This window comes from Xenopus laevis, chromosome 3L (assembly GCF_017654675.1).
Source record: "Xenopus laevis strain J_2021 chromosome 3L, Xenopus_laevis_v10.1, whole genome shotgun sequence".
In the NCBI taxonomy this organism is placed as follows: domain Eukaryota; kingdom Metazoa; phylum Chordata; class Amphibia; order Anura; family Pipidae; genus Xenopus; species Xenopus laevis.
Window position 1 is genome coordinate 144,745,159 of NC_054375.1, and position 27,756 is coordinate 144,772,914.

The 27,756-nt window shown below is 42.4% G+C and overlaps 1 protein-coding gene across 5 annotated transcripts in view; it reads right to left on the reverse strand.

Annotated features, from left to right (window-relative positions):
• LOC108711683 (adhesion G protein-coupled receptor E3) overlaps window positions 1-23,657 on the reverse strand; it is a 43,592-nt gene extending 19,935 nt beyond the window's left edge. For 2 of the 5 annotated variants that reach the window (XM_041587208.1, XM_041587205.1), the window contains exons 1-8: window positions 23,574-23,650; window positions 17,266-17,301; window positions 16,211-16,393; window positions 13,017-13,160; window positions 10,779-10,910; window positions 8,462-8,602; window positions 8,065-8,196; window positions 5,666-5,797 (exon numbers count right to left, since the gene is read on the reverse strand). In XM_041587208.1, the coding sequence (XP_041443142.1) occupies window positions 5,666-5,797; window positions 8,065-8,196; window positions 8,462-8,602; window positions 10,779-10,910; window positions 13,017-13,160; window positions 16,211-16,393; window positions 17,266-17,301; window positions 23,574-23,604 (931 nt within the window). In that variant the 5' untranslated portion in view covers window positions 23,605-23,650. Of the gene's footprint in view, window positions 1-5,665; window positions 5,798-8,064; window positions 8,197-8,461; window positions 8,603-10,778; window positions 10,911-13,016; window positions 13,161-16,210; window positions 16,394-17,265; window positions 17,302-23,573 lie in introns of all 5 variants that reach the window. The other 3 variants (XM_041587206.1, XM_018253639.2, XM_041587207.1) reach the window with 3 other exon arrangements.
• Between the last annotated feature and the right edge of the window lie 4,099 nt (window positions 23,658-27,756).

Sequence of the window (27,756 nt, forward strand, 5' to 3'; positions counted from 1 at the left end):
GTGGGATTTTCCCATTTATAATAACCTCAGATACTGCTCCTCCCCTGCCACAGCCACTCTGCCGGTCTCTACATTGGCAAATGCTAATCTTCCGAATAAAAAACAAATGACTCTTACATTCAAAGTGGTTCACAGTATATCTGCTTAAAGGAGAAGGAAAGGTTAAAACTAAGTAAGCTTTATCAGAAAGGTCTATATAAATACACCAGTAAACCCTTAAAGTAATGCTGCTCTGAATCCTCTGTCAAAACAAACACCACATTTGTTTCTTTCTATTGTGTACTCATGGGCTTCTGTATCAGACTTCCTGTTTTCATCTTAAACCTCCAGGACTAGGGCTTGAGCATGCTCAGTTTGCTCCTCTCCCCTTCTTCCCTCCCTGCTGTAATCTGAGCTCAGAGCTATGAGCAAGCAGAGAGAGGCTCAGGCAGGAAGTGATGTCACAGCAAGTTAACATGGCAGCTGCTATCCTAAACAAAGAGACAATGTCTAGAGCTGTTTACTATGGTATTCAAAAGTATTCTAAAGAATAAAAATGGCATCCTAGTTTGCTTAGTTGTGGCTAATCTATTGACAATAAACTGCCTTGCTAGCTTTCCTTCTCCTTTAACAAGGAAAGTTGGTCAATGTTTAAAGCGCTACAATTGTGGAAAATGAATGTCTACAATGGGGATATAAAAGTCCCTAGTTATTCCAGAAAATTCTCAAGTTTGCAAAGGCAATTCATCAAACACATGAAATATTCAGACCTGTGCGATTCACTTGTTAATCATAGGAAAATTAAAATGTAATTTAGCAATGTGTGATCCAACTAAACCCAAATTCACATGCATGTTTGCCCTACTCACACCTAATACATATAGGGAATGTGATTTTACCCCTTCAGTTGCTAGACCCCCCCCCCCCCCCCGGGTTCATTCCTAGAGAATTTTAACAACAAGAAAAAAAAGGTTGTCACCAACTTCCGGTGTGGATTATGCCCTGACTAAATATGCCTTTTTCACAACCTCATGAAAGTGTAGGGACCTATAGGATATCCTATCCCTATAGAGTTAATCCCCTACCTTTTGTATGTATTTCTCTTTTCCCTTGTTATTGGGCCAAGCCCTTGTAACTGGTAAAGTGTAACACCCACACCTATTGGACAAAGAGTGTAATGACACTCCCCTGCCACACTGCTATATAGTGTGTGCAGGGAGTGTCCTCTTCCTCTTTGGCTCCTGGTGCTGCTGCTAGGTGAATCTCCATTGAGCCTGGGATCACCATAGGCCCCAGTAAAGCCTTTACCCTAAAGGGACCTGACACCTTTAGTGCTAAGTCGGGGACCAGGTAAACCCCGTGAACGAGGACCAGCTAAAATAGTAAGATACTGTTATAGTTCTCTCTAGGAGAGAAAGACAGAGAGGTGTAGCAGAAAGAGCAGCTGTCGCTCCAACGAGGATTTGTAGTAGGGAGTAGCTTCCCACAAGGCCTGTTTGCCTTTAGAGCAGGGAACTCAGTTGTTAGGGCAGTAGGTGAGCAAAGGACTACCTGACCCCTACCTGATTGATCCCGATCCCCTCACTGTGCAACGTCGGTTGAACTGGGATTTGATATACACCTATCTGCAACATCCTTTGGGAGTCGCATCTGTTTGACTGTGAACCTTTACTGTCCAAAGTGATTCCATCTGCTGTGTCCTCAGAACTGTTGTAAGTAAACCTGTGGTCATTTGCCTTTGGCATAATAAACCTGTGCTCCTGTTTAACCTTTCAAAAGAACCTCCTGGCGTCCATTCTTCTATTTGCACTTAAATGCCTGTGAGTTGTAGTTCAACTATAGTTTAAAGGGGAAGCTTCCATTTGGCGAAGGCTCTGCCCTGGGTGAAGATTCGCATTGTAACCCATGCTCACTATCTAGCTGGTCACCCTTAACTCCTAATTGGCAGATTAGGCCAGAAAAGCGTTACATTTTGGCGCCCAACGTGGGGCCACGCCCCTAAATCCAGGCTATTTTTGTATTTTTGTGATTTAGTGTTTTGGTGCACTGTCGCTTTAAATTTTCGTGACAGGCAGCGGACCTGATTGGCAAAAGGCTGCCTGCACGTCTTTTTCTACTAAATTTGCTAGGTATTTTTCCCCTAGTATCTCAGGGCCGTGGGTTCGGGCTTGGAGGTTCTATTCCCGATACACGAGCCTGCGCCATAGCTCAAGTCTCGCTAGCGCGAGATTTCGCTGGCGCCAATCTTTTTCCCGCGCTGTAACTGTTGGCGCGCTTTTGGGATTAAGGCGGTCCCTGACGTCACGTCCCGCCGCCATTTTGTGAAGAGACTTTGCAGAGAGAGGACGTGTGCATCACTACTCTACCTGTGTGTGCCTGTGGACTTCCGGCGGCTGCCTAGAAAGTTTCACTGCACTTCTTGCTCTTCACCCCAAGCGGTATCTGCTTGCTACCGTTTTCTCATTTCAGCAAACCGGAGGATTTCTACATCGCTCCTGTTCAAGGTGCTGCACCATCACGGACCACGGCTGTGGCCCATTCACGTGCGGACCTTCCGGACTTCACTACTCAGTACCCTGCGGCTGCGGGCATAGTGGAGGACGACACTACCTTCTTCATACCGGTAAAACCTTTTCCCTATTATTATGGCTGACCATTCTTGGGAAGGTTGGGCGGATGCGGAAGAAAACCTATCTGGGGCTCCGCTGTTCTCGGATGAGGACATAGAAGAAGTAGACTTTGGCCTTAGATATATTTGGGCCGGGACATATGGAGAAAAACTAAATGTCCACTATAACCGGATAGTTGTTCCCTATTGCGGGCACTGTACCCGTGAGCTATCCACAGAGACCTGTAATTTCCACTCATCGTGCCCTCATTGTTTTCACGAGTGCTGGTTAGGTCCCTATGTACTTTATGCTGATCCTAAAAAGGGCATAAAGACAAAATCCATTGCTACAGACACAGATGGACTGTCTTCAGTGTCAGGAGACTCTGCTCCTGCACCTGTTCCCGCATATCCTCTTCACTTCTCCTCAGGGTGCCCACCCAGCAAGCAAAGCCTGATCGTTCCTATAAAAGCTTTGTCTATTTCACCTGGAATAGGCGCTAGTGGGGATGCAGCCCCAAAGAGTGGGGATACCCGTGTTCCACCCAGAGGGAGGGGGAGTACTATGCGCAGGAACCCTGATGTTGTACCTAGGCCTATCACTCCTAGGCCGGCCACACCCAAGCCTGCCATGCCTAGGTCTGCTACTCCAAAGCCAACCACTGCACCAAAGGATGAGGCTTCATCCACAGTGGTTCCATCAGAGCATTCCAGTTCTCAGCAGCCTGTTGCCTGCTTGTCAACACCCTTGCTTTCTCCAGAGGCACAAGGTTTCTGGGTCGCTCAGGGAAGGGCCGACCCCAAGAAGGCACGCACAGTTTCACGGGTGCAACGCATCATCAATGCCCGTGTGCGTGACCGTTGGGGATATCCAATGCCCTATGCACCTGAGTGGGTTTATGACGAAGTAGAGAAGAATTTGGAAGAATGGCTTTATGGAGAACTTCTAAGGAAAACAGATGTGGGACCCAAGGGATTGTTTCAAAGCGATCCACAGAAGCGGCAGCGTGACATGGTCTTCCTCTGTGACACCCTCAGCGAATGGTGGTATGGGCGTACCATCTTAAAGCACCATGTTAAAAGTTGTGGGAAGTTTCAAGAGGACCGCTTCTTCAGCTTGTCAACCACTCTGCCTAATGGAGGGAAGGTAGATAAGCCTCACCCTTCTTACTATCTATCCTATGAACATACCCTGGAAAAGTATGGGATGATTTCTTAAGCTGTCCACAGTGGATCCGGCTGGACCCTGTGTGTTGTAACTTTTCAGTATGCCTCTACGAGTGAGAATTCCTCTTAGAGATGATTTGTTTACACTTGAGGACGTCGTTTGATTGCCCCAAGTTTTGGGCCTTCTTCATTGTTCTTCAAGATTGATGCCCCAAGTTTTGGGCCTTCTTCATTGTTTTGTTCACTCATTGTTCCATTTCTGGACTTCTGAACATTGTCTGGAACTTGTAAATAGTTGGGTTAATGAGACAAAGACTGCTGAGCCCCCACCAAAACTCTTCTACCTCTAACTACTCGCTGAGTAGCACCTTTATTCTTCACCTTACTACTCCCCAAGTGGCTCTCAGTGACTTTGTACACTTGGGTAGGGGGGGGTGTGTGATATGAATAAAGCTTTTGGTTATGGTGGGGTCATGTAACTCAACTGCAATAAAAATGAGTGTTCATGTGTGAAAAGAAATCTATGCTAATTTTTCTTTTCAGCCAAGCCTGTGCCTTGACCTCCTGATACACTATGGATGGTTCAAGTATCGTAAGTTAAGTGCCTGAGTGTTCCTATAAGGACCTCATGAATGTGATAAAGTTATGCAACTGAAGTTATTTGCACTGAAACTTATCCAATACAGTATTGCACTTTTGCTCTTTACTGTTCTTTTCTCCGCAGTACCCATTGTTACCAGGTATTCCTCAGGAGAGGATACCAGAAGAGTGATGTTCAATGGTATTGTTGGTTTGCACTTATATATTCACTTTGTTACTATTGTGTCTATATCATTTCACCATTGTCGGGACGAAATGGATTTTTCCCCCGGGTGTATGTAGGGACCTATAGGATATCCTATCCCTATAGAGTTAATCCCCTACCTTTTGTATGTATTTCTCTTTTCCCTTGTTATTGGGCCAAGCCCTTGTAACTGGTAAAGTGTAACACCCACACCTATTGGACAAAGAGTGTAATGACACTCCCCTGCCACACTGCTATATAGTGTGTGCAGGGAGTGTCCTCTTCCTCTTTGGCTCCTGGTGCTGCTGCTAGGTGAATCTCCATTGAGCCTGGGATCACCATAGGCCCCAGTAAAGCCTTTACCCTAAAGGGACCTGACACCTTTAGTGCTAAGTCGGGGACCAGGTAAACCCCGTGAACGAGGACCAGCTAAAATAGTAAGATACTGTTATAGTTCTCTCTAGGAGAGAAAGACAGAGAGGTGTAGCAGAAAGAGCAGCTGTCGCTCCAACGAGGATTTGTAGTAGGGAGTAGCTTCCCACAAGGCCTGTTTGCCTTTAGAGCAGGGAACTCAGTTGTTAGGGCAGTAGGTGAGCAAAGGACTACCTGACCCCTACCTGATTGATCCCGATCCCCTCACTGTGCAACGTCGGTTGAACTGGGATTTGATATACACCTATCTGCAACATCCTTTGGGAGTCGCATCTGTTTGACTGTGAACCTTTACTGTCCAAAGTGATTCCATCTGCTGTGTCCTCAGAACTGTTGTAAGTAAACCTGTGGTCATTTGCCTTTGGCATAATAAACCTGTGCTCCTGTTTAACCTTTCAAAAGAACCTCCTGGCGTCCATTCTTCTATTTGCACTTAAATGCCTGTGAGTTGTAGTTCAACTATAGTTTAAAGGGGAAGCTTCCATTTGGCGAAGGCTCTGCCCTGGGTGAAGATTCGCATTGTAACCCATGCTCACTATCTAGCTGGTCACCCTTAACTCCTAATTGGCAGATTAGGCCAGAAAAGCGTTACAAAAGCAATGGAGCCTGAAAACATTTTAATTGATTCATTAATTCAGGGATCTGGTGTAGGGAAATGATTATTGTTCATCTAATATGTTTGTGATTTACTGTACCTGAGCACTCCATGACTCCTCCTGTGAAATTCATGACATACCCAGCAGGGCAGGTAGTTGGGTTGGTGGCTGAGGGGGTAGTGAAATTGATGACAGTGGTTTGTGGCGATGTTGAAAAAAATCCTTCTATCTCTGTAAAATAAAAATATTATTGACCAGATTTTGATATAAAAATCCTTCTAACTCAATTAAAGCAGATAAACATTCATATTTACCATTCATGTTTTTAAATTTAGCACAAGGTACTGCCACATGGGCACAGAGAAGCACTAAAAGCCTGCCTATTGGTGAATATTCATCTATATGTATTTTATAAGGGTTAATGTTTTCTCTGAGACAAGTCCATTTAACTGCCTCTGCAAAAGAATAGATACCGCTGTGTAGCAATGCTCATTACCTGCGCATGAGGTCAGATTCTCTAATTATAAAGTACTTTGTATAACCCTCAGGGCAGTCGCAGGAATAGTTGCCCGGCATGTTATTACAAACAGCTGGATGAGCACATGGTTTGAGAAGACATTCATCTATATCTGCAACACACCAACAGGATCAGTGTCACAATCAGCACCCTAAATCCAGAACAAGTGCTAGGCTCCCTGGTCTTGGCTCTGTTTCCACCTGTAGCAGCCGCCTTTCACTTCGGGAGGAGCCCTCGGCTAATCGGATGCCGACAGGTCTTAATAAGAGAGCACCAAGCAATAGTTCTGGATGAGCAAAGGGGCACAATTGTTTACCAAGGATTTAGGACGGAAGGCAACACAACTCAGAAGGATCAACCAGAATAGCGTGATCAGGAAGGCCGGGTCGGTACAGGCAGAGTTTACAGGATAGTCAGACAGGCAAGGATCAGGATTGGAGAGTTTGGAATAGTCAGACAGGCTAGGGTAATGATTGCACAGTTCAAAATAGTCAGGCAGGCACGGGTCAAAAGCAGGATACACAATAGGATTCACGTAGAATATGCACCCAGGAACTAAACAAGTTAGACCTAACAACGGGCAACTAATTAAAATCCGAAGTCCCTTTAAATTTCACTCCAAAATGTGATGCGTCATCACACCGTCACGTAAAAACCTTAAATCTTGTCACTTTCACATAAGCAATAATTCCAAAATATGATCATTTATTCCACAAATTGCCACCAAAATTCTGATTCATGCTCCCACTGTTTCAGGTTTTGGTTATGGTAACACTCTGTCAGTGGGATTTTCCCATTTATAATAACCTCAGATACTGCTCCTCCCCTGCCACAGCCACTCTGCAGGTCTCTACATTGGCAACTGCTAATTTTCAGAATAAAAAACAAATGACTCTTACATTCAAAGTGGTTCACAGTTTATCTGCTTAAAGGAGAAGGAAAGGCTAAAACTAAGTAAGCTTTATCAGAAAGGTCTATATAAATACACCAGTAAACCCTCAAAGTAATGCTGCTCTGAGTCCTCTGTCAAAAGAAACACCACATTTGTTTCTTTCTATTGTGTACTCATGGGCTTCTGTATCAGACTTCCTGTTTTCATCTTAAACCTCCAGGACTAGGGCTTGAGCATGCTCAGTTTGCTCCTCTCCCTTTCTTCCCTCCCTGCTGTAATCTGAGCTCAGAGCTATGAGTGAGCAGGGAGAGACTCAGGCAGGAAGTGATGTCACAGCAAGTTAATATGGCAGCTGCTATCCTAAACAAAGAGACAATGTCTTGAGCTGTTTACTATGATATGGAAAAGTATTCTAAAGAATAAAAATGGCATCCTAGTTTGCACTGTTGTGGCTAATCTATTGACAATAAACTGCCTTGCTAGCTTTCCTTCTCCTTTAACAAGGAAAGTTGGTCAATTTTTGCAAAGGCAATTTATCAAACACATGAAATATTCAAACCTGTGCGATTCACTTGTTAATCATAGGAAAATAAAAATGTAATTTAACAATGTGTGGTCCAACTAAACCAAAATTCACAGGCATGTTTTCCCTACTCACACATAATACATAGAGGGAATGTGATTCCACCCCTTGAGTTGCTAGACCCCCCCCCCGGGTTCATTCCTAGAGAATTTTAACAACAAGAAAAAAAAGGTTGTCACCAGCTTCCGGTGTGGATTATGCCCTGGCGAGGCATTTTCAGGCGACTGTTGAAAAGCGCATCGCCTCGTGTGGTTAGCACAGGCGTTTTTACATAGGCGCCCATACAAAACTGTCGCCTGCGCCGGTCGCGGCGACTGGCGCGGCGCTTTGTCGCCGCGACCGCAAACGCGTGGCTATCTCCCCGTGTGGAATAGCCCTAAATATGCCTTTTTCACAACCTCATGAAAGCAATGGAGCCTGAAAACATTTTAATTGATTCATTTATTCAGGGATCTGGTGTAGGAAAATGATTATTGTTCATCTAATATGTTTGTTATTTACTGTACCTGAGCACTCCATGACTCCTCCTGTGAAATTCATGACATACCCAGCAGGGCAGGTAGTTGGGTTGGTGGCTGAGGGGGTAGTGAAATTGATGACAGTGGTTGGCTGCGATGTTGAAAAAAATCCTTCTATCTCTGTAATATAAAAATATTATTGACCAGATTTTGATATAAAAATCCTTGTAAGTTGATTAAAGCAGATAAACATTCATATTTACCATTCATGTTTTTAATTTAGCACAAGGTACTGCCCACATGGGCACAGAGAAGCACTAAAAGCCTGCCTATTGGTGAATATTCATCTATATATATTTTATAAGGGTTAATGTTTTCTCTGAGACAAGTCCATTTAACTGCCTCTGCAAAAGAATAGATAGCGCTGTGTAGCAATGCTCATTACCTGCGCATGAGGTCAGATTCCGGCGTCCTCTAATTATAAAGTACTTTGTATAACCCTCAGGGCAGTCGCAGGAATAGTTGCCCGGCATGTTATTGCAAACAGCTGGATGAGCACATGGTTTGAGAAGACATTCATTTATATCTGCAACACACCAACAGAATCAGTGTCACCTAAATCCAGAACAAGTGCTAGTCTCCCTGGTCTTGGCTCTGTTTCCACCTGTAGCAGCCGCCTTTCACTTCAGGAGGAGCCCTCGGCTAATCGGATGCCGACGACTCTTAATAAGAGAGGAGCCAAGCAACACTTCTGGATGAGCAAAGGGGCACAATTGTTTACCAAGGATTTAGGACGGAAGGCAACACAACTCAGAAGGATCAACCAGAATAGCGTAATCAGGCAGGCCGGGTCGGTACAGGCAGAGTTTACAGGATAGTCAGACAGGCAAGGATCAGGATTGGAGAGTTTGGAATAGTCAGACAGGCAAGGATCAGGATTGGAGAGTTTGGAATAGTCAGACAGGCTAGGGTAAGGATTGCAGAGTGCAAAATAGTCAGGCAGGCTGGCAAGGGTCAAAACCAGGATACACAATAGGATTCACATAGAATAAGCACCCAGGAATTAAACAAGTTAGACCTAACAACGGGCAACTAATTAAAATCCGAAGTCCCTTTAAATTTCACTCCAAAATATGATGCGTCATCACACCGGCACGTAAAACCCGTGACCGGCGAGAGACCGTCGAGAGACAACAACAAAAGAGACACCTTACAATCAGATGTAGCTCAAACAAGTCATGGCCACAAAAAGCAACATCCTGCCAACTACCCAGTTAGGCTGTACATTTACTTCCCTTAAATATCACAATATAAAGGGTAGCAAATTGTGAAAAACAAAAGCTGAATCACTCACTAGAATGAAATCCTGGTCTTCATCTTTCTTGCAGGCTCACCAAAGCAATTCTTATAAGGAGATTCTGTAATGCCAACCTCCCCTTGTGGAAGAAATCTCTTCCTTCCAATGGATATCATAGAGCAGATGTCTCCAAACTTTTTTACCCATAATCCACATTCATATATTTAGGAGCCGCACAAACTGAAATCATTTCTGGGGCTGCTAAATAAGGGCTATGATTGGTTGGCCCAGCCCCGTGTGGATGGACAGATTGCAGGAGGCTCAGTCTGGCAGTACACTTATGTCTCCAAAACTCACATCTAAGCCAGAAATTCAAAAATGAGCACCTTCTCTGAGGCCACTAAGAGTAGCAATAAAGGGGACTGAAAACATGCTGTTACAAGGTACTAGTTAAAGGCTAGTTAAAGGTTGTTATCTCTACCATAAAATCAATTACAAAAGGCACAATGTGGAAGTTCAGGGTTTCGGATTGGAGTGGCAAAATGTCTCCAACTGACCACTGAATCTTTACGGATGACAGTAAGTTAAAATCACATGATTGTGTGAAAATAGTAAGCTAAGAATCTGATCTGAAGAGAAGCCTATGCAGTTTCAGAGTGGGGGTCCACCAGAGTGGCTGCCTCCAGGGCCCCCACGCACAACCCCCCCGGGCCCCCCTCTCTAGTTGCAAAGTTCCCTCCAGGTCCCTGCCCTGCGGCCTCCCAGCCCTTACCTTTTCTCTTCCAAAGTCTATGCCTGGGGCCAGATCTGGGGGGTCGGGTCAGCGGCAATAGGTTCATGCAGGGAGCGAGTCTGGGTCAGCAGGGCCCAGCGGGTTTTTTCTCGGTGTCCCACTGGCCCTGTCTAACATTGAGCCTATGGCACATATTGTGTTTTCTCCATTGGCAAAAAGACAGGAATGCGTGTGATGTTCATACAGGGAGGATTTCAGTCGGACTTGAAGAGCAGCAAAGCAGAGGAACCATTGTGTTAGTGTGAGAAGGGTTTAAAGGGACTAAGGAACCATTTACAATGCAAGAAATGTAGTGAATGTCTTTTTTAAATAAAAGGTATTCACATGTGTCATGCTACACACTTAAAACTGCTTTGAAAGCAAAATGCACAGACTTCTTCTACAGTTATAAGAGCAATGGCTGACACTAGTGGTTTTCAAAATATAGGGCTTGCCCCCTGAGGGCTGGGCAGTAACAGGGTGGTTCAGCCTTGTTAATGTTATATTGGGAAAATGCCAATTTGCTTTCCTACTTAAACCTGAAAAACAAAGTCTGACAGTCAATTAGGGTGAGATTTAGAGTGACAACATACTTGTTGGCCTAGATATTCTTGAAAAAGGGCTGAAATAATTTTCCAGAACTTAAACTGGAAAAGTCTGTTTATACTTAAAACAAGAGATGTTGGCACCTACCTGTACAGTTTCCATCCCGTTTGGTATCTGTGCCTCCGATTCGGTTTCTAAATCCTGGCTCACAGACACAGGTATTGCCGAGACAGCTGGAATGTGGTGGACACTCAGATGTTTTCCTGCATTTGGCTGCATCTACGTCACGGGAAGAGTATTATTGACATGAACCCCTTTGGGTTATTACGTCCAATAGGACACCAACTTTCATTGTGGCCAGAGTGACTATTCGGCTGTGAAGGGGGTCTTGAAACTGTAACCCGCATTTGGATTATACATTTTACTACACGCCAATGTATGTCATTCTGACTCACAGACTGCAGTCTAATACAACAGCCCCATAACGACTTGGCTACACAGCTAGGGCTGATTAGCCCACACCTCATCGGAGTGTTATGGATCAATAATAATGATTCCAGCAAACTCTTCCCAACTTTGTAACAACTGATACAACACTATCCAGCATTGGACCTTGTTCCAGGTGCACCCATTTCATTGATTGCAAACAATTAAGCCACCCAGGATGGCTTTTATCAGCTCCCTATTTTGAGTGGCTCAGTTCCACTTTACAAACTTTTAATTTATCACTGTATGTTTGTCAGTGGAGAGGGATCCCTCAGTCCTTATGCAGCGCCGTTTCCTTGGTTTTTAAATGTTTTTAACCAGTTCGTGGCATGGTGGTAAACAAATAAATATTGCCTTTTATTTTTACTCTCAGAATATTTTGTAATTCCATATCCAAATGAATATTGCAATGGTGAATTGGTCATTTGGAGTTGAAGTCCCATTTTTCTAATATTTATCTTTACTTTTCTAAGTTGGGTGAGGACACTCCATGCGGCCTAATTCACCATTTATCTAGTTTAAAATATATCCTAATATATTAACCATTATTAATTATTGACATGAACATTACATATGAAGTAATAAATGGATTATATGTATAAAATGGAATTAATTTTATATATATATTTAGATAAAAGGTGAGTTCCTGTATAACTATAAATAGCAAAATCACCCCTCTCTTTCCATATCCAAAAAATGTACACCATTATTAATCAGTCTAATGTTTTGGTCATTAAATGTGAGCTTCCCCTTGGACAAATGAAGCTAAAAGGGGTATAAATTGCTGCTCTGTCTCGGCTCTTTATTTTTGGTTCCACTGATCAACCAGTATTTGTAAAACACTTTAAGTGAGCACCAAGGTTGATGCAACAGTCACAAAGCTGGTACAACTGGAAAACCTGAGAAACAGAACAATAATGCCAGTGAAGATCTTGTTACAGTTAAAGGAATGTAAATATTAAATAAACCCAATAGGCTGGTTTTGCTTCCAATAAGGATTAATTATATCTTAGTTGGGATCAAGTACAAGTTACTGTTTTATTATTACAGAGAAAAAGGAAATTATTTTTAAACATTGAATTATGGATAAAATGGAGTCTATGGGAGACAGCCTTTCCGTTATCGGATCTTTCTGGATAACGGGTTTCCAGATAACGGATCTGTCGATTCAAAAATATACACAGTTTATAGAATGAAAGGGGAAAAAATATAGAAACCTATACTTAGTTTCAAATATAGAATTTCCTCATCCTGGAGGCAAGGGGATCAAACAGGAGAACCCTCTAATCGCAATTGGTCCTCCAAAGTAAATCCAATGTTTAGTCAGAAGAGCTGACAATTTATCAAAGAGTTCAGGGTATCAGAAAACTTGACTCTCCCCCCTCCCTCAGGAATACAAGGGGGCAGGACACAGATTGAGTTTTGTATGACCTTCTGTGAGTAGGAACTGGACCACACTTATAGCGAGAGATATGATATAATAGGTAGTGGTCATGTTTCTTCCTACTGTCCATAGATACCAAATATCAATACTGTGTGACCTGCCCCTGCCCAGATATTCACATCTGATAAACCAAGAGCCAAACCTGGTCATGTTTGGACTCTGATGAGTAAATCTGTCCCAAAAAATTCTCTTATAATACTTATCTGATTTTGCTCAAGAAATTTCATGATAATTTGGCCTGTTTTATTAACTCTTACTGGCCTGTATCATGACAGGATCCCATACCTGTACTTGAACGGCATCTAATTGCACTGCACTTATAGAATTGTTAATGGACTAACTAACAAATTCGTAAGAACGTCTTTTGTAGGTGTAACCCCTCTAACCCCCGACTATGTGAGCTGGATATTTCACTCTGACTGATGTAGGTGTCCAACCCTGGGCTAATTTCTTACCTTCACAAATGACATCTCTTCCTGATTGGTTAATATCTTGCTTGACATATCCAGTGGGACAGTTACACAGGAAACTGCCTATGGTATTAACACAGAAAGCTGGCCGTGTGCATACGTTCTTAAACTTGGTACATTCATCAATGTCTAAAACAGAACAAAAATGTATGATCCAGAATGAGTAAGAATGGCCATACAAGATAAGATCCACTCGTTTAGCAAGGTCAACAAACAAGCAGATCTTTCCCCAATGTGCCCAAACAAAGGCGGGGCGATATCAGGTTCATCCAAAGGAATCCAAAATCGAATTACAACAAAGGAAATGGACATCAACTAGCCAATGCGGCCCTTGATCGCCAAAAAAAATCAAACCTGATCGACATCAGGCCAAAAATCAACCAGATATTGACCAGGTTTGATTTTTTATGTCGATTGGGGAGACCCGTCGGAACGCCCCGTACACGGTCTCGAGGACTGATATCAGCTTTAATCTGCCCATACATAAAAGTATACATGGGGGGAGACCAATCACATAATAAATATATACAGAATCATAGGACAAAGAGCTTAAAGGGCATGTAAAGGCAAAAAAATAAAATCCCATTTTTACTTTCTTTAATGAAAAAGAAACCTATCTCCAATATACTTTAATTAAAAAATGTGTACCATTTTTATAAGAAACCTGACTGTATGCAGTGAAATTTTCCCTTCACTTACTGCTGTGGATAGGAATTGTCAGACGGTCCCTAACTGCTGAGCAGGGAAACAATCATACTTATGTACAGCAGGGGGAGCCCCCGCCTTACTTCCCAGCCATGCAGAACTCAAGCAGCTTTGTTTATGACGATCCCTAAGCAGCACAGACCACACTGAGCATGTGCACAGTCTTAGTCTTGCAAAGATGTATAACAAAGTTACAAGATGGTGACCCCCTGTAGCCAACTTTGAAAGCATAAATTATTTGTTTGATTAGGCTTGTGGTGCAGTAAGTTCATGTTTATATTTAGTATACAAAATACAGCATTTCTAGCCTTATTCTATTTTAGACTTTACATGCCCTTTTAGTGCTATGTGATAAGAGACATGGTGGGAAGGAGGTCCCTGCCCCGTAGAGCTTACAGTCTAAGTGGATGGGAGGCTAACATACAGGTACAGGTACATACAGGTACAAATTGGAGATGAAAAAGTGCACAAGGTAAGGCATAGTTAGTAGGGACAGGACTAGGCTAATGTTCTAGTACAATTATAATGTTTTGCTCTAAGTCAGACAATGGTGCCTTAAGCACAAAAAGTCATTGTTAATTCAGGCCATGTCAAAGGACTGCTAAATAAGACTAGACATCCAGACCTACGAGAATAGCAATATCTGTCCCTGATTCTACTGCACCTCTCGCGTCCAAATCAGCTTCCTATTGTTGGCCCCTTTCCCTTGTCATTTGTTAGTGATCTTCCATTAACTCTATGTAGTTATCATGCACCATGAGTGAATAACATTAATAGGCAAATGACAGATCACTTTTTTACATCCACATAAAATGGACAAAAAGGTGACAGTGTAAGCTCCAGGGTCATAGAGCTGCCGTAGCTCTGGTATCATACACCAGCCCACATTTCAATGTCATGGCCAGATTAACAGAACAGAACAAATTGCCTCTTCCCTGTGAAGAAGACTTTCCTTGTCATTTAAAGGAGCGGTAAACACTAGGGATGTACTGAATCCAGTATTGGTTTGGGGTTCTTCTGAATCCGAGCCTTTTTCAGCAGGATTTGCCTAATTTTGTGTTAATTAGGGCATGCACTTTGTGTGCACCTCTGCCTGCAAGTCATCAATTTCTGCCCAGTGCGAAGGTTTGGATTCAGTTCAGAATTCAGCCAGATCCAACAAGAAGATTTGGGATTTGGCCAAATCCAGAAAAGAGGATTTAGAGCATCCCATGTAAACGCCTATATATACCTTTAATCAACATAAACACAATCAATAGAACTTGAATGGAATATGACCTTTACCTATTGTTTTAACTTAATGTCAGTTTGCATTGTTCTTTTTTCTTCTTATGCTCCTTAACCTTCCTTACATCCACCCCACCTCCAATGCCTCCAATGTAATATAAGTGTGCTTATTGACACAGGGGAATCCTGGACTTTTTTTTCAAAATGAATCAGTTAATAGTGCTTCTCCAGCAGAATTCTGCACTGAAATCCATTTCTCAAAAGAGCAAACAGATTTTTTTATATTCAATTTTGAAATCTGACATGGGGCTAGACATATTGTCAATTTCCCAGCTGCCCCAAGTCATGTGACTTGAACTCTGATAAACTTCAATCACTCTTTACTGCTGTACTGCAAGTTGGAGTGATATCACCCCCCTACCTTTTCCCCCCCAGCAGACAAACAAAAGAACAATGGGAAGGTAACCAGATAACAGCTCCCTAACACAAGATAACAGCTGCCTGGTAGATCTAAGAACAACACTCAATAGTAAAAACCCATGTCCCACTGAGACACATTCAGTTACATTGAGAAGGAAAACCAGCAGCCTGCCAGAAAGCATTTCTCTCCTAAAGTGCTGGCACAAGTCACATGACTGGGGGCAGCTGGGAAATTGACAAAATGTCTAGCCCCATGTCAGATTTCAAAATTGAATATAAAAAAATCTGTTTGCTCTTTTGAGAAATGATTTCAGTGCTGAATTCTGCTGGAGCAGCACTATTAACTGATGCGTTTTGAAAAAAACATGTTTTCTGATGACAGGATCCCTTTAATGTCACATACAAACCGGCAGTAATTTCAGTGTTATCGCTAGGGACTGTGTCAATAGATCCACTAGTTTTGTGCCCAGACATAAAGCAATCAGAGCACCACAGAAATGAAGTACTGTCTGAAATGGGTAACGTTGGGACTAGTCAGCACTGACAGTTTATTGTTCCACATTGATTGTGTTTGGGACTAGAGCAGGGGATTCTAGTACCTGTCTGGAGTTAGTGTGGCTTCAGATAATATATTTAGTATTATTTTGTATTGTTGGCCACATACCAGTCAAACATGCATGTACAAATATCATTAGTCTTTGTGATTAGATCATTTAGGAAGTAGGACAGAGGTGGAAGAAGGTTAGTTCATGTGAGCTGTTTCATTTGTGCTACAATGTGTAGAAGTCTAAGTTCTAGTAATGACATAGACACAAAAGTCTCCGTACCTGTGCAAGATCCATTAGGGTAAGAAACATGAGTATCTTTAACTTGATTATAAAACCCCGAATTGCAGATGCAGTAATAGCCTCGAGAAGTGGCTTCCTCACATCTGGAATTATTTGGGCATGAACTTGAATCCCCATGGCACTGGGGAAAGTCTACAGCTTTTGAAGGTATATTCACAGCACCTGTGGGGCAAGAGAAGTCATAATAATCAGTCGTTGAACCCCGTCTCTACTTATGAGTGATAAAAATATATGAACAACCCTTCCTGAGGAATCACAGGCAACATTTATAGGAACATCACTTAATGTTAAGGATGCACTGAATTCAGGATTCGGTTCGGGATTCGGCCAGCATTTGGCCTTTTTCAGCAGGATTCAGATTTGGCCGAATCCTTCTGCCCGGCCGAACCGAATCCGATTCATAATTTGCATATGCAAATTAGGGGAGGGGAGGGAAATCACGTCACTTTTCGACACAAAACAAGGAAGTAAAAAAATTCCCCTTCCCACCCCTGGAATGTGGAAATTAGGGTTCGGATTCGGTTCGGTATTCGGCCGAATCTTTCACAACGGATTCGGGGGTTGGCCGAATCCGAAATAATGGGTTCAGTGCATCCCTACGTAATGTAGGAAGTAAAAAAATTTCCCCTTCCCACCTCTAATTTGCATATGCAAATTAGGGTTCGGTTCGGTATTCGCCGTAATCTTTCACAACGGATTCGTGGGGTGCGGCCGAATCCAAAATAAAGGTGCATCCCTACTTAATGTATTCACCACCTATAAAAAATGGGTTCTTCAGTGATTTTGAAAATATGTAATGTAGGATTATGTGACATATACATTTAAGAGGTCTCAGGCATAAACATCAGCAGTAAGAAATCATCATACACAAAACATGTCCATGATGTCCATCCATTGGCCCAACATGCATTATAAAACATGCAGTTCTAAATCACTAGGTTTGTTTTGGTAACAGCCGGGAGAATCTAGAAGTTTGTGTCCCTTATTCCACCAAAAACATTTCTGTGGCATGTTGATGTCCAATTGCAACTCACCTTTAGCTCCAGCGAAGATATCTAATGCCCAGAGAGCTGAAGAAGACATATAGATAGTATTAACCTTGCTGAAAGTATAACATGAATTCATTGTGCATTTAAAGACATTTATTTGATCCTAATTAATAATACCTTAGAGATGACCCCCAAGCATTACATGTATTCCCTACTGGGAAGGAAGCCCATATCATTCCACTGGATATTTGCAATTATTGACGACATGGAGGGTGACTTAAAGAGTATGAAAATTGGGGGCACATAGGCTGTAGTGAGAAATCTAGCCAAGCACCATACTGAGGAAGAACCTGGAGGGTAACAGCACCCGACCTAAGGAAATGTTCCCTTCTGGAGATAACAGTGAACTTGACTAACCCTGGCACTTCCCTAGTCTGATGCAAAGTCCACTACTGATACCTCCAAGCATTTAAGAGAAACTATAACCACAACAAAAAAAATTGAAGACAATAGTGCTCAATAGAGAATGGACTAGTCACACCATATTGTTAGGACAACACCCTCCTGATTTTAGTTAGTTTATAGGTTCTTTAAGGGCTACACATGGGCTTGTGTGTTTGTCTGGAGGTCTGTTAGCTCTATAATAATGCTTGGTTTGGGTATCTGAACTGATGGACAGAACATTCATTGGGCACAATGAACCATTTATAGCTCTAACCCAGGGGTCCCCTACTTTTTTTTACCTGTGAGCCATATTCAAATGTGAAAAAAGTTGGGGAGTAACAAAAGCATGAAGAATGTTCCTGGGGCTGCCAAATAATGGCTGTAATTTGATATTTTGTAGACCCTATGTGGACTGGCAGTCTACAAGAGGCTTGACTTGGTTTTTATGCAATTAAAACTTGCCTCCAAGCCTAGATTTAAAAAAATAAGCACCTGCTTTGAGGTCCACTGAAAGCATCATCTTAGGGGTTGTTGGAGACAACTGCTCCAACCCATGACCACCGTAAAAAATCCCTTACCAGAGAAGTAAGCACAGAAATGAAAAAATACGTTTAAACTTAATAAAACACCAAGGGGCCGATTCACTAACTTCGAGTGAAGGATTTGAAGTAAAAAAAACTTCGAATTTCGAAGTGTTTTTTGGGCTACTTCGACCATCGAATGGGCGACTACGACCTTCGACTACGACTACGAATCGAATGATTCGAACTAAAAATCGTTCGACTATTCGACCATTCGATAATCGAAGTACTGTCTCTTTAAAAAAAACTTCGACCCCCTAGTTCGCCATCTAAAACCTACCAAACTCAATGTTAGCCTATGGGGAAGGTCCCCATAGGCTTTCCTACGTTTTTTTGGGCCGATTCACTAAGGGTCGAATATCGAGGGTTAATTAACCCTCGATATTCGACTGGGAATAAAAATCCTTCGACTATCAAAGTTGAAGGATTTAGCGCAGATAGTATGATCGAACGATCGAAGGATATTCCTTCGATCGTTGGATTAAAATCCTTCGATTCGAAGGATTTAATCGATCGATCGAAGGAATAATCCTTCAATCGTTCGATCATACTATCTGCGCTAAATCCTTCGACTTTGATAGTCGAAGGATTTTAATTCCCAGTCGAATATCGAGGGTTAATTAACCCTTAGTGAATCGGCCCCAAAGTCATCTGTGAAGGTTCTCATTCATCCAAGACATGTATTTTTTTTTCTCTTTAAGAATGTCTTCAAGAGAAAAAATAAGAATAAATAATACAGCAAGTCCAGTCTTTAGTTATTATTATAGATAAACCGCCCAGTCCACGTGTAATCCATCCAGGTGGTTATAGAAATAGTTTCATTCCATAGTTGTTGGATTGATCCTTCCTTTTCAAAACTGACCTTAGGACTAGTGACACACTTTACTATAGGCACCTTTTAAAGGGAAAAGCTACAATATTTATTTTGTACTTGCACATCGAAATAGTAAGTGTCAAATGTATATTGATCTTTTTGAGCTTTTCTTTAAAGACATTTCGTCTGTCTTACGCTTACTCTTCCTGCTGCCCTTAGGTTTTCGGTCAAATTGATGGTCTGGCTTGCTGTAAGCCAGGGGAGGTATGGCCAGGAAAGTGTAGGCTTAAAAATGTAATAAAAGTAAATCAATATAGGTATTAGCCTGCAGTGAGCAAAATTCCATTTTATTAAAGAAAAGGTAAATGGCTGCTATAAATCAGGTGCTACTTGTACAGTATTTGGTTGCAACCAGTAATACTGCTTTTCAGCAGATAACCTTGAGGCTAGTATTTATCACACCTCTCAATGTTTGCTCACTGGATATCTGTAAGGAGCACCACTGTGTGGTCTCCTCCGCTTCAGCACCGCGGGCAAGATGGAGGCACCCAGAGGTCTCGCAAGTTGCAACGTTTTGACACCAGTGCGTCAAAACGTGCCTGACATGTCAAAACGTATGTGGCATCATGCTGTCAGCGTGTCTGTCAGGGAGCCGGGGTGCTCCCACCAGGGAGGTTGTCAGGATCAAGGAGGAAGCCCACAAGGGAATCAAAGTCGCGTAACCAGAAGATTTATCAGAGTCCAGGCAAGAGTTCAAGGGCAGGCAGAATAATAAGCAAAGTCCAAAGTCCAGGCAAGAGGTCAAGCAACAAACGGGAACAAGATTTAGTCTCAAACCCAGGAAACACACAGTAATGAATCCTATACTTGGGCGCCATTCTGGCGTCTTGGTAGGGTTTTATGTTTGAATTTGGCGCCATAGTGACGTCATCGGCGTCCTTGCGCCGACTTCGACTCGCTGACATCATCGCGCCAGCGCCGCTACCCACGTGGCGGCCATGGGCGCCGCCATTTTGGGAGCGACGCCGGCAGGGGAGGACACGCCGCCCGGAGCTCCTGGAACTGCTCCGGGCGGCGATCGTGACTGTGTCAAAACGTGCAACGTCAGCATGTCAGTTTTGGCATGTCAGAAGCTGGTAACCTTGCCTGAATATAGGTTCTCTTCTATCCTGGGTGTGCTTATTAGAGCATTTACATACCTTTCTAATCTTGACCTCGGCCTGCTTATTGACTAAGAATCTTGCTGCCTGTACTGACCCTTGTCTGGACTTGACTTCACTAACTTCTCAACCCCTTGGATACCGTGTTCGGTGTTTGGTGCCTGCTGCTTCCTCCTTGGTCCGTAAATCCCAACCAGAGGCCTCGGGCCCTGAAATTGTCATTGTCAAATAGAGTATTTACATATTGAGAATACTGAGGCTCTAGAATTTGGGGTTTCATCTCTAGAAAGAGGCATCTGCAGGTTGATGCAGTAGACAAGGCAAGTGATAGGTTATATGTAGAGTTCACTGGAGCCTTCGATTATAACAAAATGTTTCTTTTGTGAGTCATAGTAAGGGTCCATACCTGCAATCATGTATTGCTCTTTTTACCGACATTGTGTATAACATGGATCCTATTCAAAGGTTGGAGGAAATGGCTATACCAGTGCCTGACACATGGGATCTGCCACCTGCTCAGTTTACTGCATATTTGTGGTTTATATGTCTCAGTTAAGAGTGAAACAAATGTTAATAAAACCTATATAATCAGTAAGTCATGTCCACCGCAAAAAAAGCTCTTTTCTTACAAAACAGGAAGAATAGATAGAAGGTAAAACTGATAAGATGCACTGCTTGCCCAATATTTTTGTTCCAGGCTGTATTTTATTGGCCACTTTATGTTATATTTACAAATTTTCTTTTTGGGAAGACAACAGTATGGGCATCTAAGCTGGCTTCTCCCTGGTTGGTATCAGTGGCAGGGCTGATCCTATCAAATGTGCGGCCCAATTGGGACCATGTTGGCGGGGCCCCTAGACAAAGTGTTGCTGGCTACTGACACACCAAGTATTTAGGAAAATAAGGGCATACAGGCACAAAATAGAAAGGAAAGGGGCAGACAAGGTAAGAGAGTGAGAGGGATGAAATAGGGGCACATAATAGGGGCACACAGGGTAAGAGAGAGAGGGAGGAAATAGGAGAGTTGACTGGGCCAATTAGTTTGGGGCAGGTCAGCTTGGGAGCAGGCTTGGTTGGATTGGGGACAGGCAAGGCCTATCAAGGTTGGAGGAAAGCTGGGCCTATGAGAGTTGGGGGCAGGCTAGACCGATGGAGTTGGGGCATAGGCTGGCTTATCAGAGTTGGGGGTGGGCTGGACCTATGGATTTGGGGATGGGCTGGACTCTCAAAGTTGGGGGCAGACCAGGCAGCATCATGTGCTGAGGGAAATATTATCTGTGCTGCCCTGTGGTGCGGGGCCCCCAGAGGTGCGGGGCCCTATTGGGCCCAATTGGTCCAATAGGCCTAAGGCCGGCCCTGAGTGGTCTAAGCATCATCAGCTCAGTCCATTCCCAGTCCATGCCCTCTTACATTCACATCATCACTTGGTCAGTGGATGCTTGAACTGAGCAGAAAGCAGCTGAAGATGGGTGGAAACTTTGGGAAACTATCTTAACTGTCAATGGGATATGTCACAAAAGTTGTAGCGCTTCCTGTGCAGTATATGTATTAACATTTCTTACAGAACGGTTTGCACCAAGGTATCAGTGCACAATCATTTCTAATAAAGGGCAATACATTGCCGCTGCACTTTTTTCAATGACATACCCTCTAGGATTGGTCACACTTTGCTCCAGTATTCTTTTAATGATTTTATATTTTATGTTTTCTATTCAAAAAAGCTACATGCACAATTTTTAGCTAGCTGTTCATTTCATGTTTACCAATGGAATACTGAGAAGAAAGGAAAGAACTACAGCCACCTGGAATGGTATTAGAACCCTGCAGGCTGGTGCAGCACCCGGCCGCAGTCTCCAGGACAAACTGTTCCATATATGCTAAAAAAAACTCTAAAAACAAAGTCAACTTTTAATCATTTATAAAATTCAAAGAAAAAATCATGATGAGTAATTTTCCCCACGTGTGCAATCCATAGCAACCAACCAATCAGCAATTTGCTAATTTCCTTCAGCTGCACTAAGATGAATGAGCAGAAACTATAGTCATAGTCATAGAGAAATGTGAAGTGGAAATGATCCCTAAGGCAAGACATCAGCACTACAAGGGGGCAGATTCACTAAAGGGCGAATTGTCGCTAGTGATGGGCGAATTTATTCGCCAGGCGCAAATTCGCGGTGAACTTGCGTGATTCGCCGCCAGCGAATAAATTTGCGAAATGCCCGTGAAAATTCGCGGCCGGCGCCGTTTCGGCGCAAATTCGCCCATCACTAATTGTCGCCAGCGCCCACTTCGCACCACTTGCCAGGCGAAAATTCGTTACCACTACTCTAATTCACTAAAATGCGAAGTTGCATCCTGGGTGCCGAACGCTGGCGACTTTTCACTAGCATTACTTCAGCAGTGTGAGTGTTTCAAAGTGAAATTACGCTGTTGATCGCATCTGCCTAGTGAAACTTCATTAATACTCTTACACTTAGGTCAATTTGAATAGGGCAGGTACATTAAAGTCATATGGACGTCTTTATTGGAGATGGTGCAAATGCTTGAAGTGGCCACTTATTATTACAAATGCCCAAGGAACCTAAATAAAGACAAAAGAGATCCTTTAATGTCCAAGACATGAGCCCACCCTAAAATCAATGTTCCATGGCCCTCAAATGTCTGGGGAACAATGTTATCCCAAAAAAGTTTAATAGTTAGGACCTTTGCAGGCAATCCCACTTAAAAAAAGTCGCCAGCATTTTTACAACTTTAATGCATTTCTGGCAGACAGGATATAATGTAACTGACATAAGATTGAGGAATTTCTAGCTTCATTTTAGCAGTTCGCCTGGTCTGAGGTGGCAAAGTCAACTCTGGCGAAAGAGGTAACTTTTAGTAAAATTCGCACATTACTGAATTTGCGGACTAACAACTGACGCTAGTGAATTATCCTCTAGGCATGTTAGTAAATTGTTGATGTTCCTATGGATGGCAACGCTGGTGAATTGTTGCTAGTGTTAGCCACTTTGACCTTTAGTGAATCTGCCCCAAGGATAGATTCCTAGTTGAGTTTTGGATGGATTACTCTAGAACCAACGTGTCAATGTATCTAGTAGAGTTAAGTCTAAAACAAGTGGACTTTTCTTGAAAACATTTCACCACTCATCTGAGCAGCTTCTTTAGTTCAACTGTGTGGTGATAGCCAACCTGTGACCTTCCATCTTTTACAGATTAATGGGTACTGTACTTCAACAGCAAACTAGAGATGTGCATTGGGTTAAGATGAGTGCTTTAGAAGAATGGAAGGTATAAACAAACCCACCTTGGGAGTTCTAGCAGAAGCATAAGTATTCAGGTGACAATCACACTTACCTATCAGCAACCACCCGACCTCGGTTCTCATTCTGTCACAGCTCGGCAGCAGGTTAGTCCATTAGAAACAGAGTGAGAGAAATAAGGGAAGTGTCACAATGAAAACACTAGCATGATAAGAGGAGAAGTTATAAGTCCTTCCCATATGTTACATAATCAAGTTCAATGCTTTCTAACAGGCTGTTGACTGGAAAAAGCTTCTAAAAGCAAACAAATCAACTGAAAAGTAAGGTTTATATATTTAAATACTGTGGTTTCATTTCTTATAGTTTTTTTCTGTCTTGGGTGCTAAATAGCAACGTTTGGTGAGCTTTGTGCTTACAGCAAGTTTGCCACAAAATGCTTTACTTTGCAGTTTAATTTGAGGTGGGGGTTTGATTAGTTGCACCTGTATAAAAAGAACCCCTGGGACCACAGTGGAGCTTGCCCTCTTATTTAGCTGCTCTCAAGTGTTTGCTCTTTAAGCGAGTGCTCTTTAAGTAGTTACAGACACAGGAGTTTCAAACTAAAGGAGGGTCAAACCAGGTCAAAAGTTTGTTCTTAACCCTTTTTTCTTGTTTTTTTTTAACAAGCAATCCAAACTGATTACCTCTGTGGCGGTTGTGAGCAAATTGCCACTTTGGAGGCTTGAGTTTGAGCACTAGAGCAACAAATTTCAACACTGAGGTTGATTGGAAATCTTGAAAGGCGTCTCTTGCTCTCTGAGCAGGACCTAGCGGGGCCAGATAGTTTGGGGGGGGACAGAACAGCAGCGGGATGCTGAGGCAGCTAGCTGGGTGACAGTTAGAAAATCTAATTTGGGCAAAAGGAAAATGTAGGCTGTTCCGGGGTTTATACATTCTATCTTTGTGTAAAGAAGATGGGAGTGTGAACTCTGGATTGGCAATTCTAGATGGAGCTAATCTCTCTCTAACAGCCAGGAGGAGAGCAGGTCAGCTGGTTGATGAGAACAAAAAAAAAGGTGAGATTATGAACTATTTTTCATCTGTCTACATGAGGAACCAATTGATGAAGACTACCTTCTTAATAGTCCTAATTCTATTAATAAAAGTATTGATGCAAGATTCATACATGAGGAGATTCAAAAGAGACTAGAACATGTTGATAAACAAAGGTCCGGGGCCGGATGGTATTAATCCCAGGGTACTTAGAGAGTTTAGCTCTGTGATTGCCAAACCTCTTTACTTGATTTTTCATTGAGGTCTGGCATAGTACCGAGAGACTGGCGAATTGCTAATGTGGTGCCGCTATTCAAAAAGGCATCCCATTCTCAGCTTCAATTCTATAGGCCAGTTAGTCTGACGTCAGTGGTAGGAAAGCCTTTTGACAGGTTAATAAAGGATAAGATACGGGACTTCATAGCAAATCATAAAACTATAAGTTTGTATCAGCATTTTTTTATGCATAATAGATCTTGCCAGACTAACGTTATTTCTGTTTATGAGAAGGTGAGAGGTTGTGTAATTCTGGGCAGTGTCATTCTGTGGCTACTAAAGCAAATAAAGTTCTGTCTTGTATAAAAAAGGGCATTAACTCAAGGGATGAAAACATAATTATGCCTCTTTATAGGTCCCTGGTGAGGCCTCATCTGGAGTATGCAGTGCAGTTTTGGACTCCAGTCCTTAAGAGGGATATAAATGAGCTGGAGAGAGTGCAGAGACTAAGTGCAACTAAACTGGTTAGAGGGAGGGAAGAGTTAAATTATGAGGGGAGACTGTCAAGGTTGGGGTTGTTTTCCCTGTAAAAAAGGCGCTTGCGAGGGGACATGATTACACTTTACAAGTACATTAGAGGACATTATAGACAAATAGCAGGGGACCTTTTTACCCATAAAGTGGATCACCGTACCAGAGGCCCCCCCTTTAGACTAGAAGAAAAGAACTTTCATTTGAAGCAACGTAGTGGGTTCTTCACAGTCAGGACAGTGAGGTTGTGGAATGCACTGCCGGGTGATGTTGTGATGCTGATTCAGTTAATGACTATAAGAATGGCTTGGATGATTTCTTGGACAGACATAATATCAAAGGCTATTGTGATACTAAACTCTATAGTTAGTATAGATATGGGTATATAGAATTTTAATTAAAAGTAGGGAGGGGTGTGTGTATGGATGCTGGGTTTTCATTTGGAGGGGTTGAACTTGATGGACTTTCTCTTTTTTCAATATTCTGCAGCCAATGACGTTGCATCATTTTTAGCCAGTTTGGAAAATTTGCACAGAGAGGGCAAGTCATGAGCATGATATGGCTGTATATTTGTATTCCCTCAGGGAATTCTTTACAAAATGCATCAATAGCTCTCCTTTAGCAAAATTCTTTCGAAGTTGTTTCGATTAGTCACCAGACTTTCTTTCTCAATTCAGAATTGAGAAAGCCTGTCAGATGACTAGCGAAATGTCTTCAAGAGAAAAATAAAAATACAGCACGTTCAGTTGATTTGACTTATTACTAAACCATGACCTGGATGAATGAGAACCTTCACAGACATATGCTGAATATAAAACTCCATTATCGTATATGTGGGCTACACCCAGCATCTACTGACTCATTTTAATAGGGGCCCATGGGGGTTATATCACAAAAGAAGATTGGACAGCAGCACAATACTCCAATTAAAGTCTTTATTGGCTCCAGATAAAACAATGGCAATCACGGCCAAGGCATAAGGGCTATGGCTGAGACAATTACCTTGTTATATAGCATTTCAACAAACACACGTGTGCATATTTTAATGCGTGTGTGATCACAGAATTGAATCAAGATCTGCGTCCTTCCTCTTTCTCTTATAAAATGAAAGTATTATCAAGTGCCTTAATCTTAACTTATAAATAGGTTTCAGGTTGACATTGATAGCTCTGGAAAACTTTGAAAACATGGATCTGAAATCCTGGGTTTTCTTCTCTTATCCTACAAGTTGACAAGGATGATAATGTACATGTACAAGGGGCAGAAGGTAACGCCTACAAGTAAGATGCTTCCCACATTCAGCAAATGGCAATATACTGTGCCAGCACGAAAATGCATTTTCTGGCAATTATTAAAATTGATATGTTTCACCTTTACCAATGTACATGTAATATAATGGCACTGTATCTGAACATTTTGTTGCCCAGGCTGTAGGTGACTTTGCACGCCATATGTGTTCTTAATGTAAGGGTTCTTCTTGGTGAAAGCAGAATGCTGGTTAGATAGTGTCTTGGATAAATAAAATATCCAGGCCACAATAACCAAATTATAAAAGAGGAAATGTGGATTTAGGGAAAGGGTGATTATCATTTAGGAATCGGGGAGGCCCTTCCATGTTACAGCCCAACTGGCAAGAGAAGGTACCATTCTTTGATGTAGGGTTGCTCTTGATAAAAATACATTTGCACACTATAGTTGCCTGCAGTGGAGATATGCACATAAAGGGATTCTGTCTTGATTTTTATTGTTTTTATTTCTAAATTACACTCTTTACACTGCAAATAATTCACTCTACCATAAACAATTTCATTCCTACTCCAACAAGTGTATTTTTTTTTAGTTGTAATATTGATGTGTAGGTGAATCTCAGGTCATTTTGCCTGGTCATGTGCTTTCAGGAAGCGCCAGCACTTTAGGATGGAACTGCTTTCTGGCAGGCTGTTGTTTCTCCTACTCAATGTAACTGAATGTGTCACAGTGGGACCTGGATTTTACTATTGAATGTTGTTCTTAGATCTACCAGGCAGCTGTTATCTTGTGTTAGGGAGCTGCTATCTGGTTACCTTCCCATTGGTCTGTTGTTAGGCTGCTGGGGGGGAAAAGGGAGGGGGTGATATCACTGCAACTTGCAGTACAGCAGTAAAAAGTGACTTAAAGGGATCCTGTCATCGGAAAACATGTATTTTTCAAAGCACATCAGTTAATAGTGCTACTCCAGCAGAATTCTGCACTGAAATCCATTTCTCAAAAGAGCAAACAGATTTTTTTATATTCAATTTTGAAATCTGACATGGGGCTAGACATTTTGTCAATTTCCCAGCTGCCCCTGGTCATGTGACTTGTGCCTGCACTTTAGGAGAGAAATGCTTTCTGGCAGGCTGCTGTTTTTCCTTCTCAATGTAACTGAATGTGTCTCAGTGGGACATGGGTTTTTACTACTGAGTGTTGTTCTTAGATCTACCAGGCAGCTGTTATCTTGTGTTAGGGAGCTGCTATCT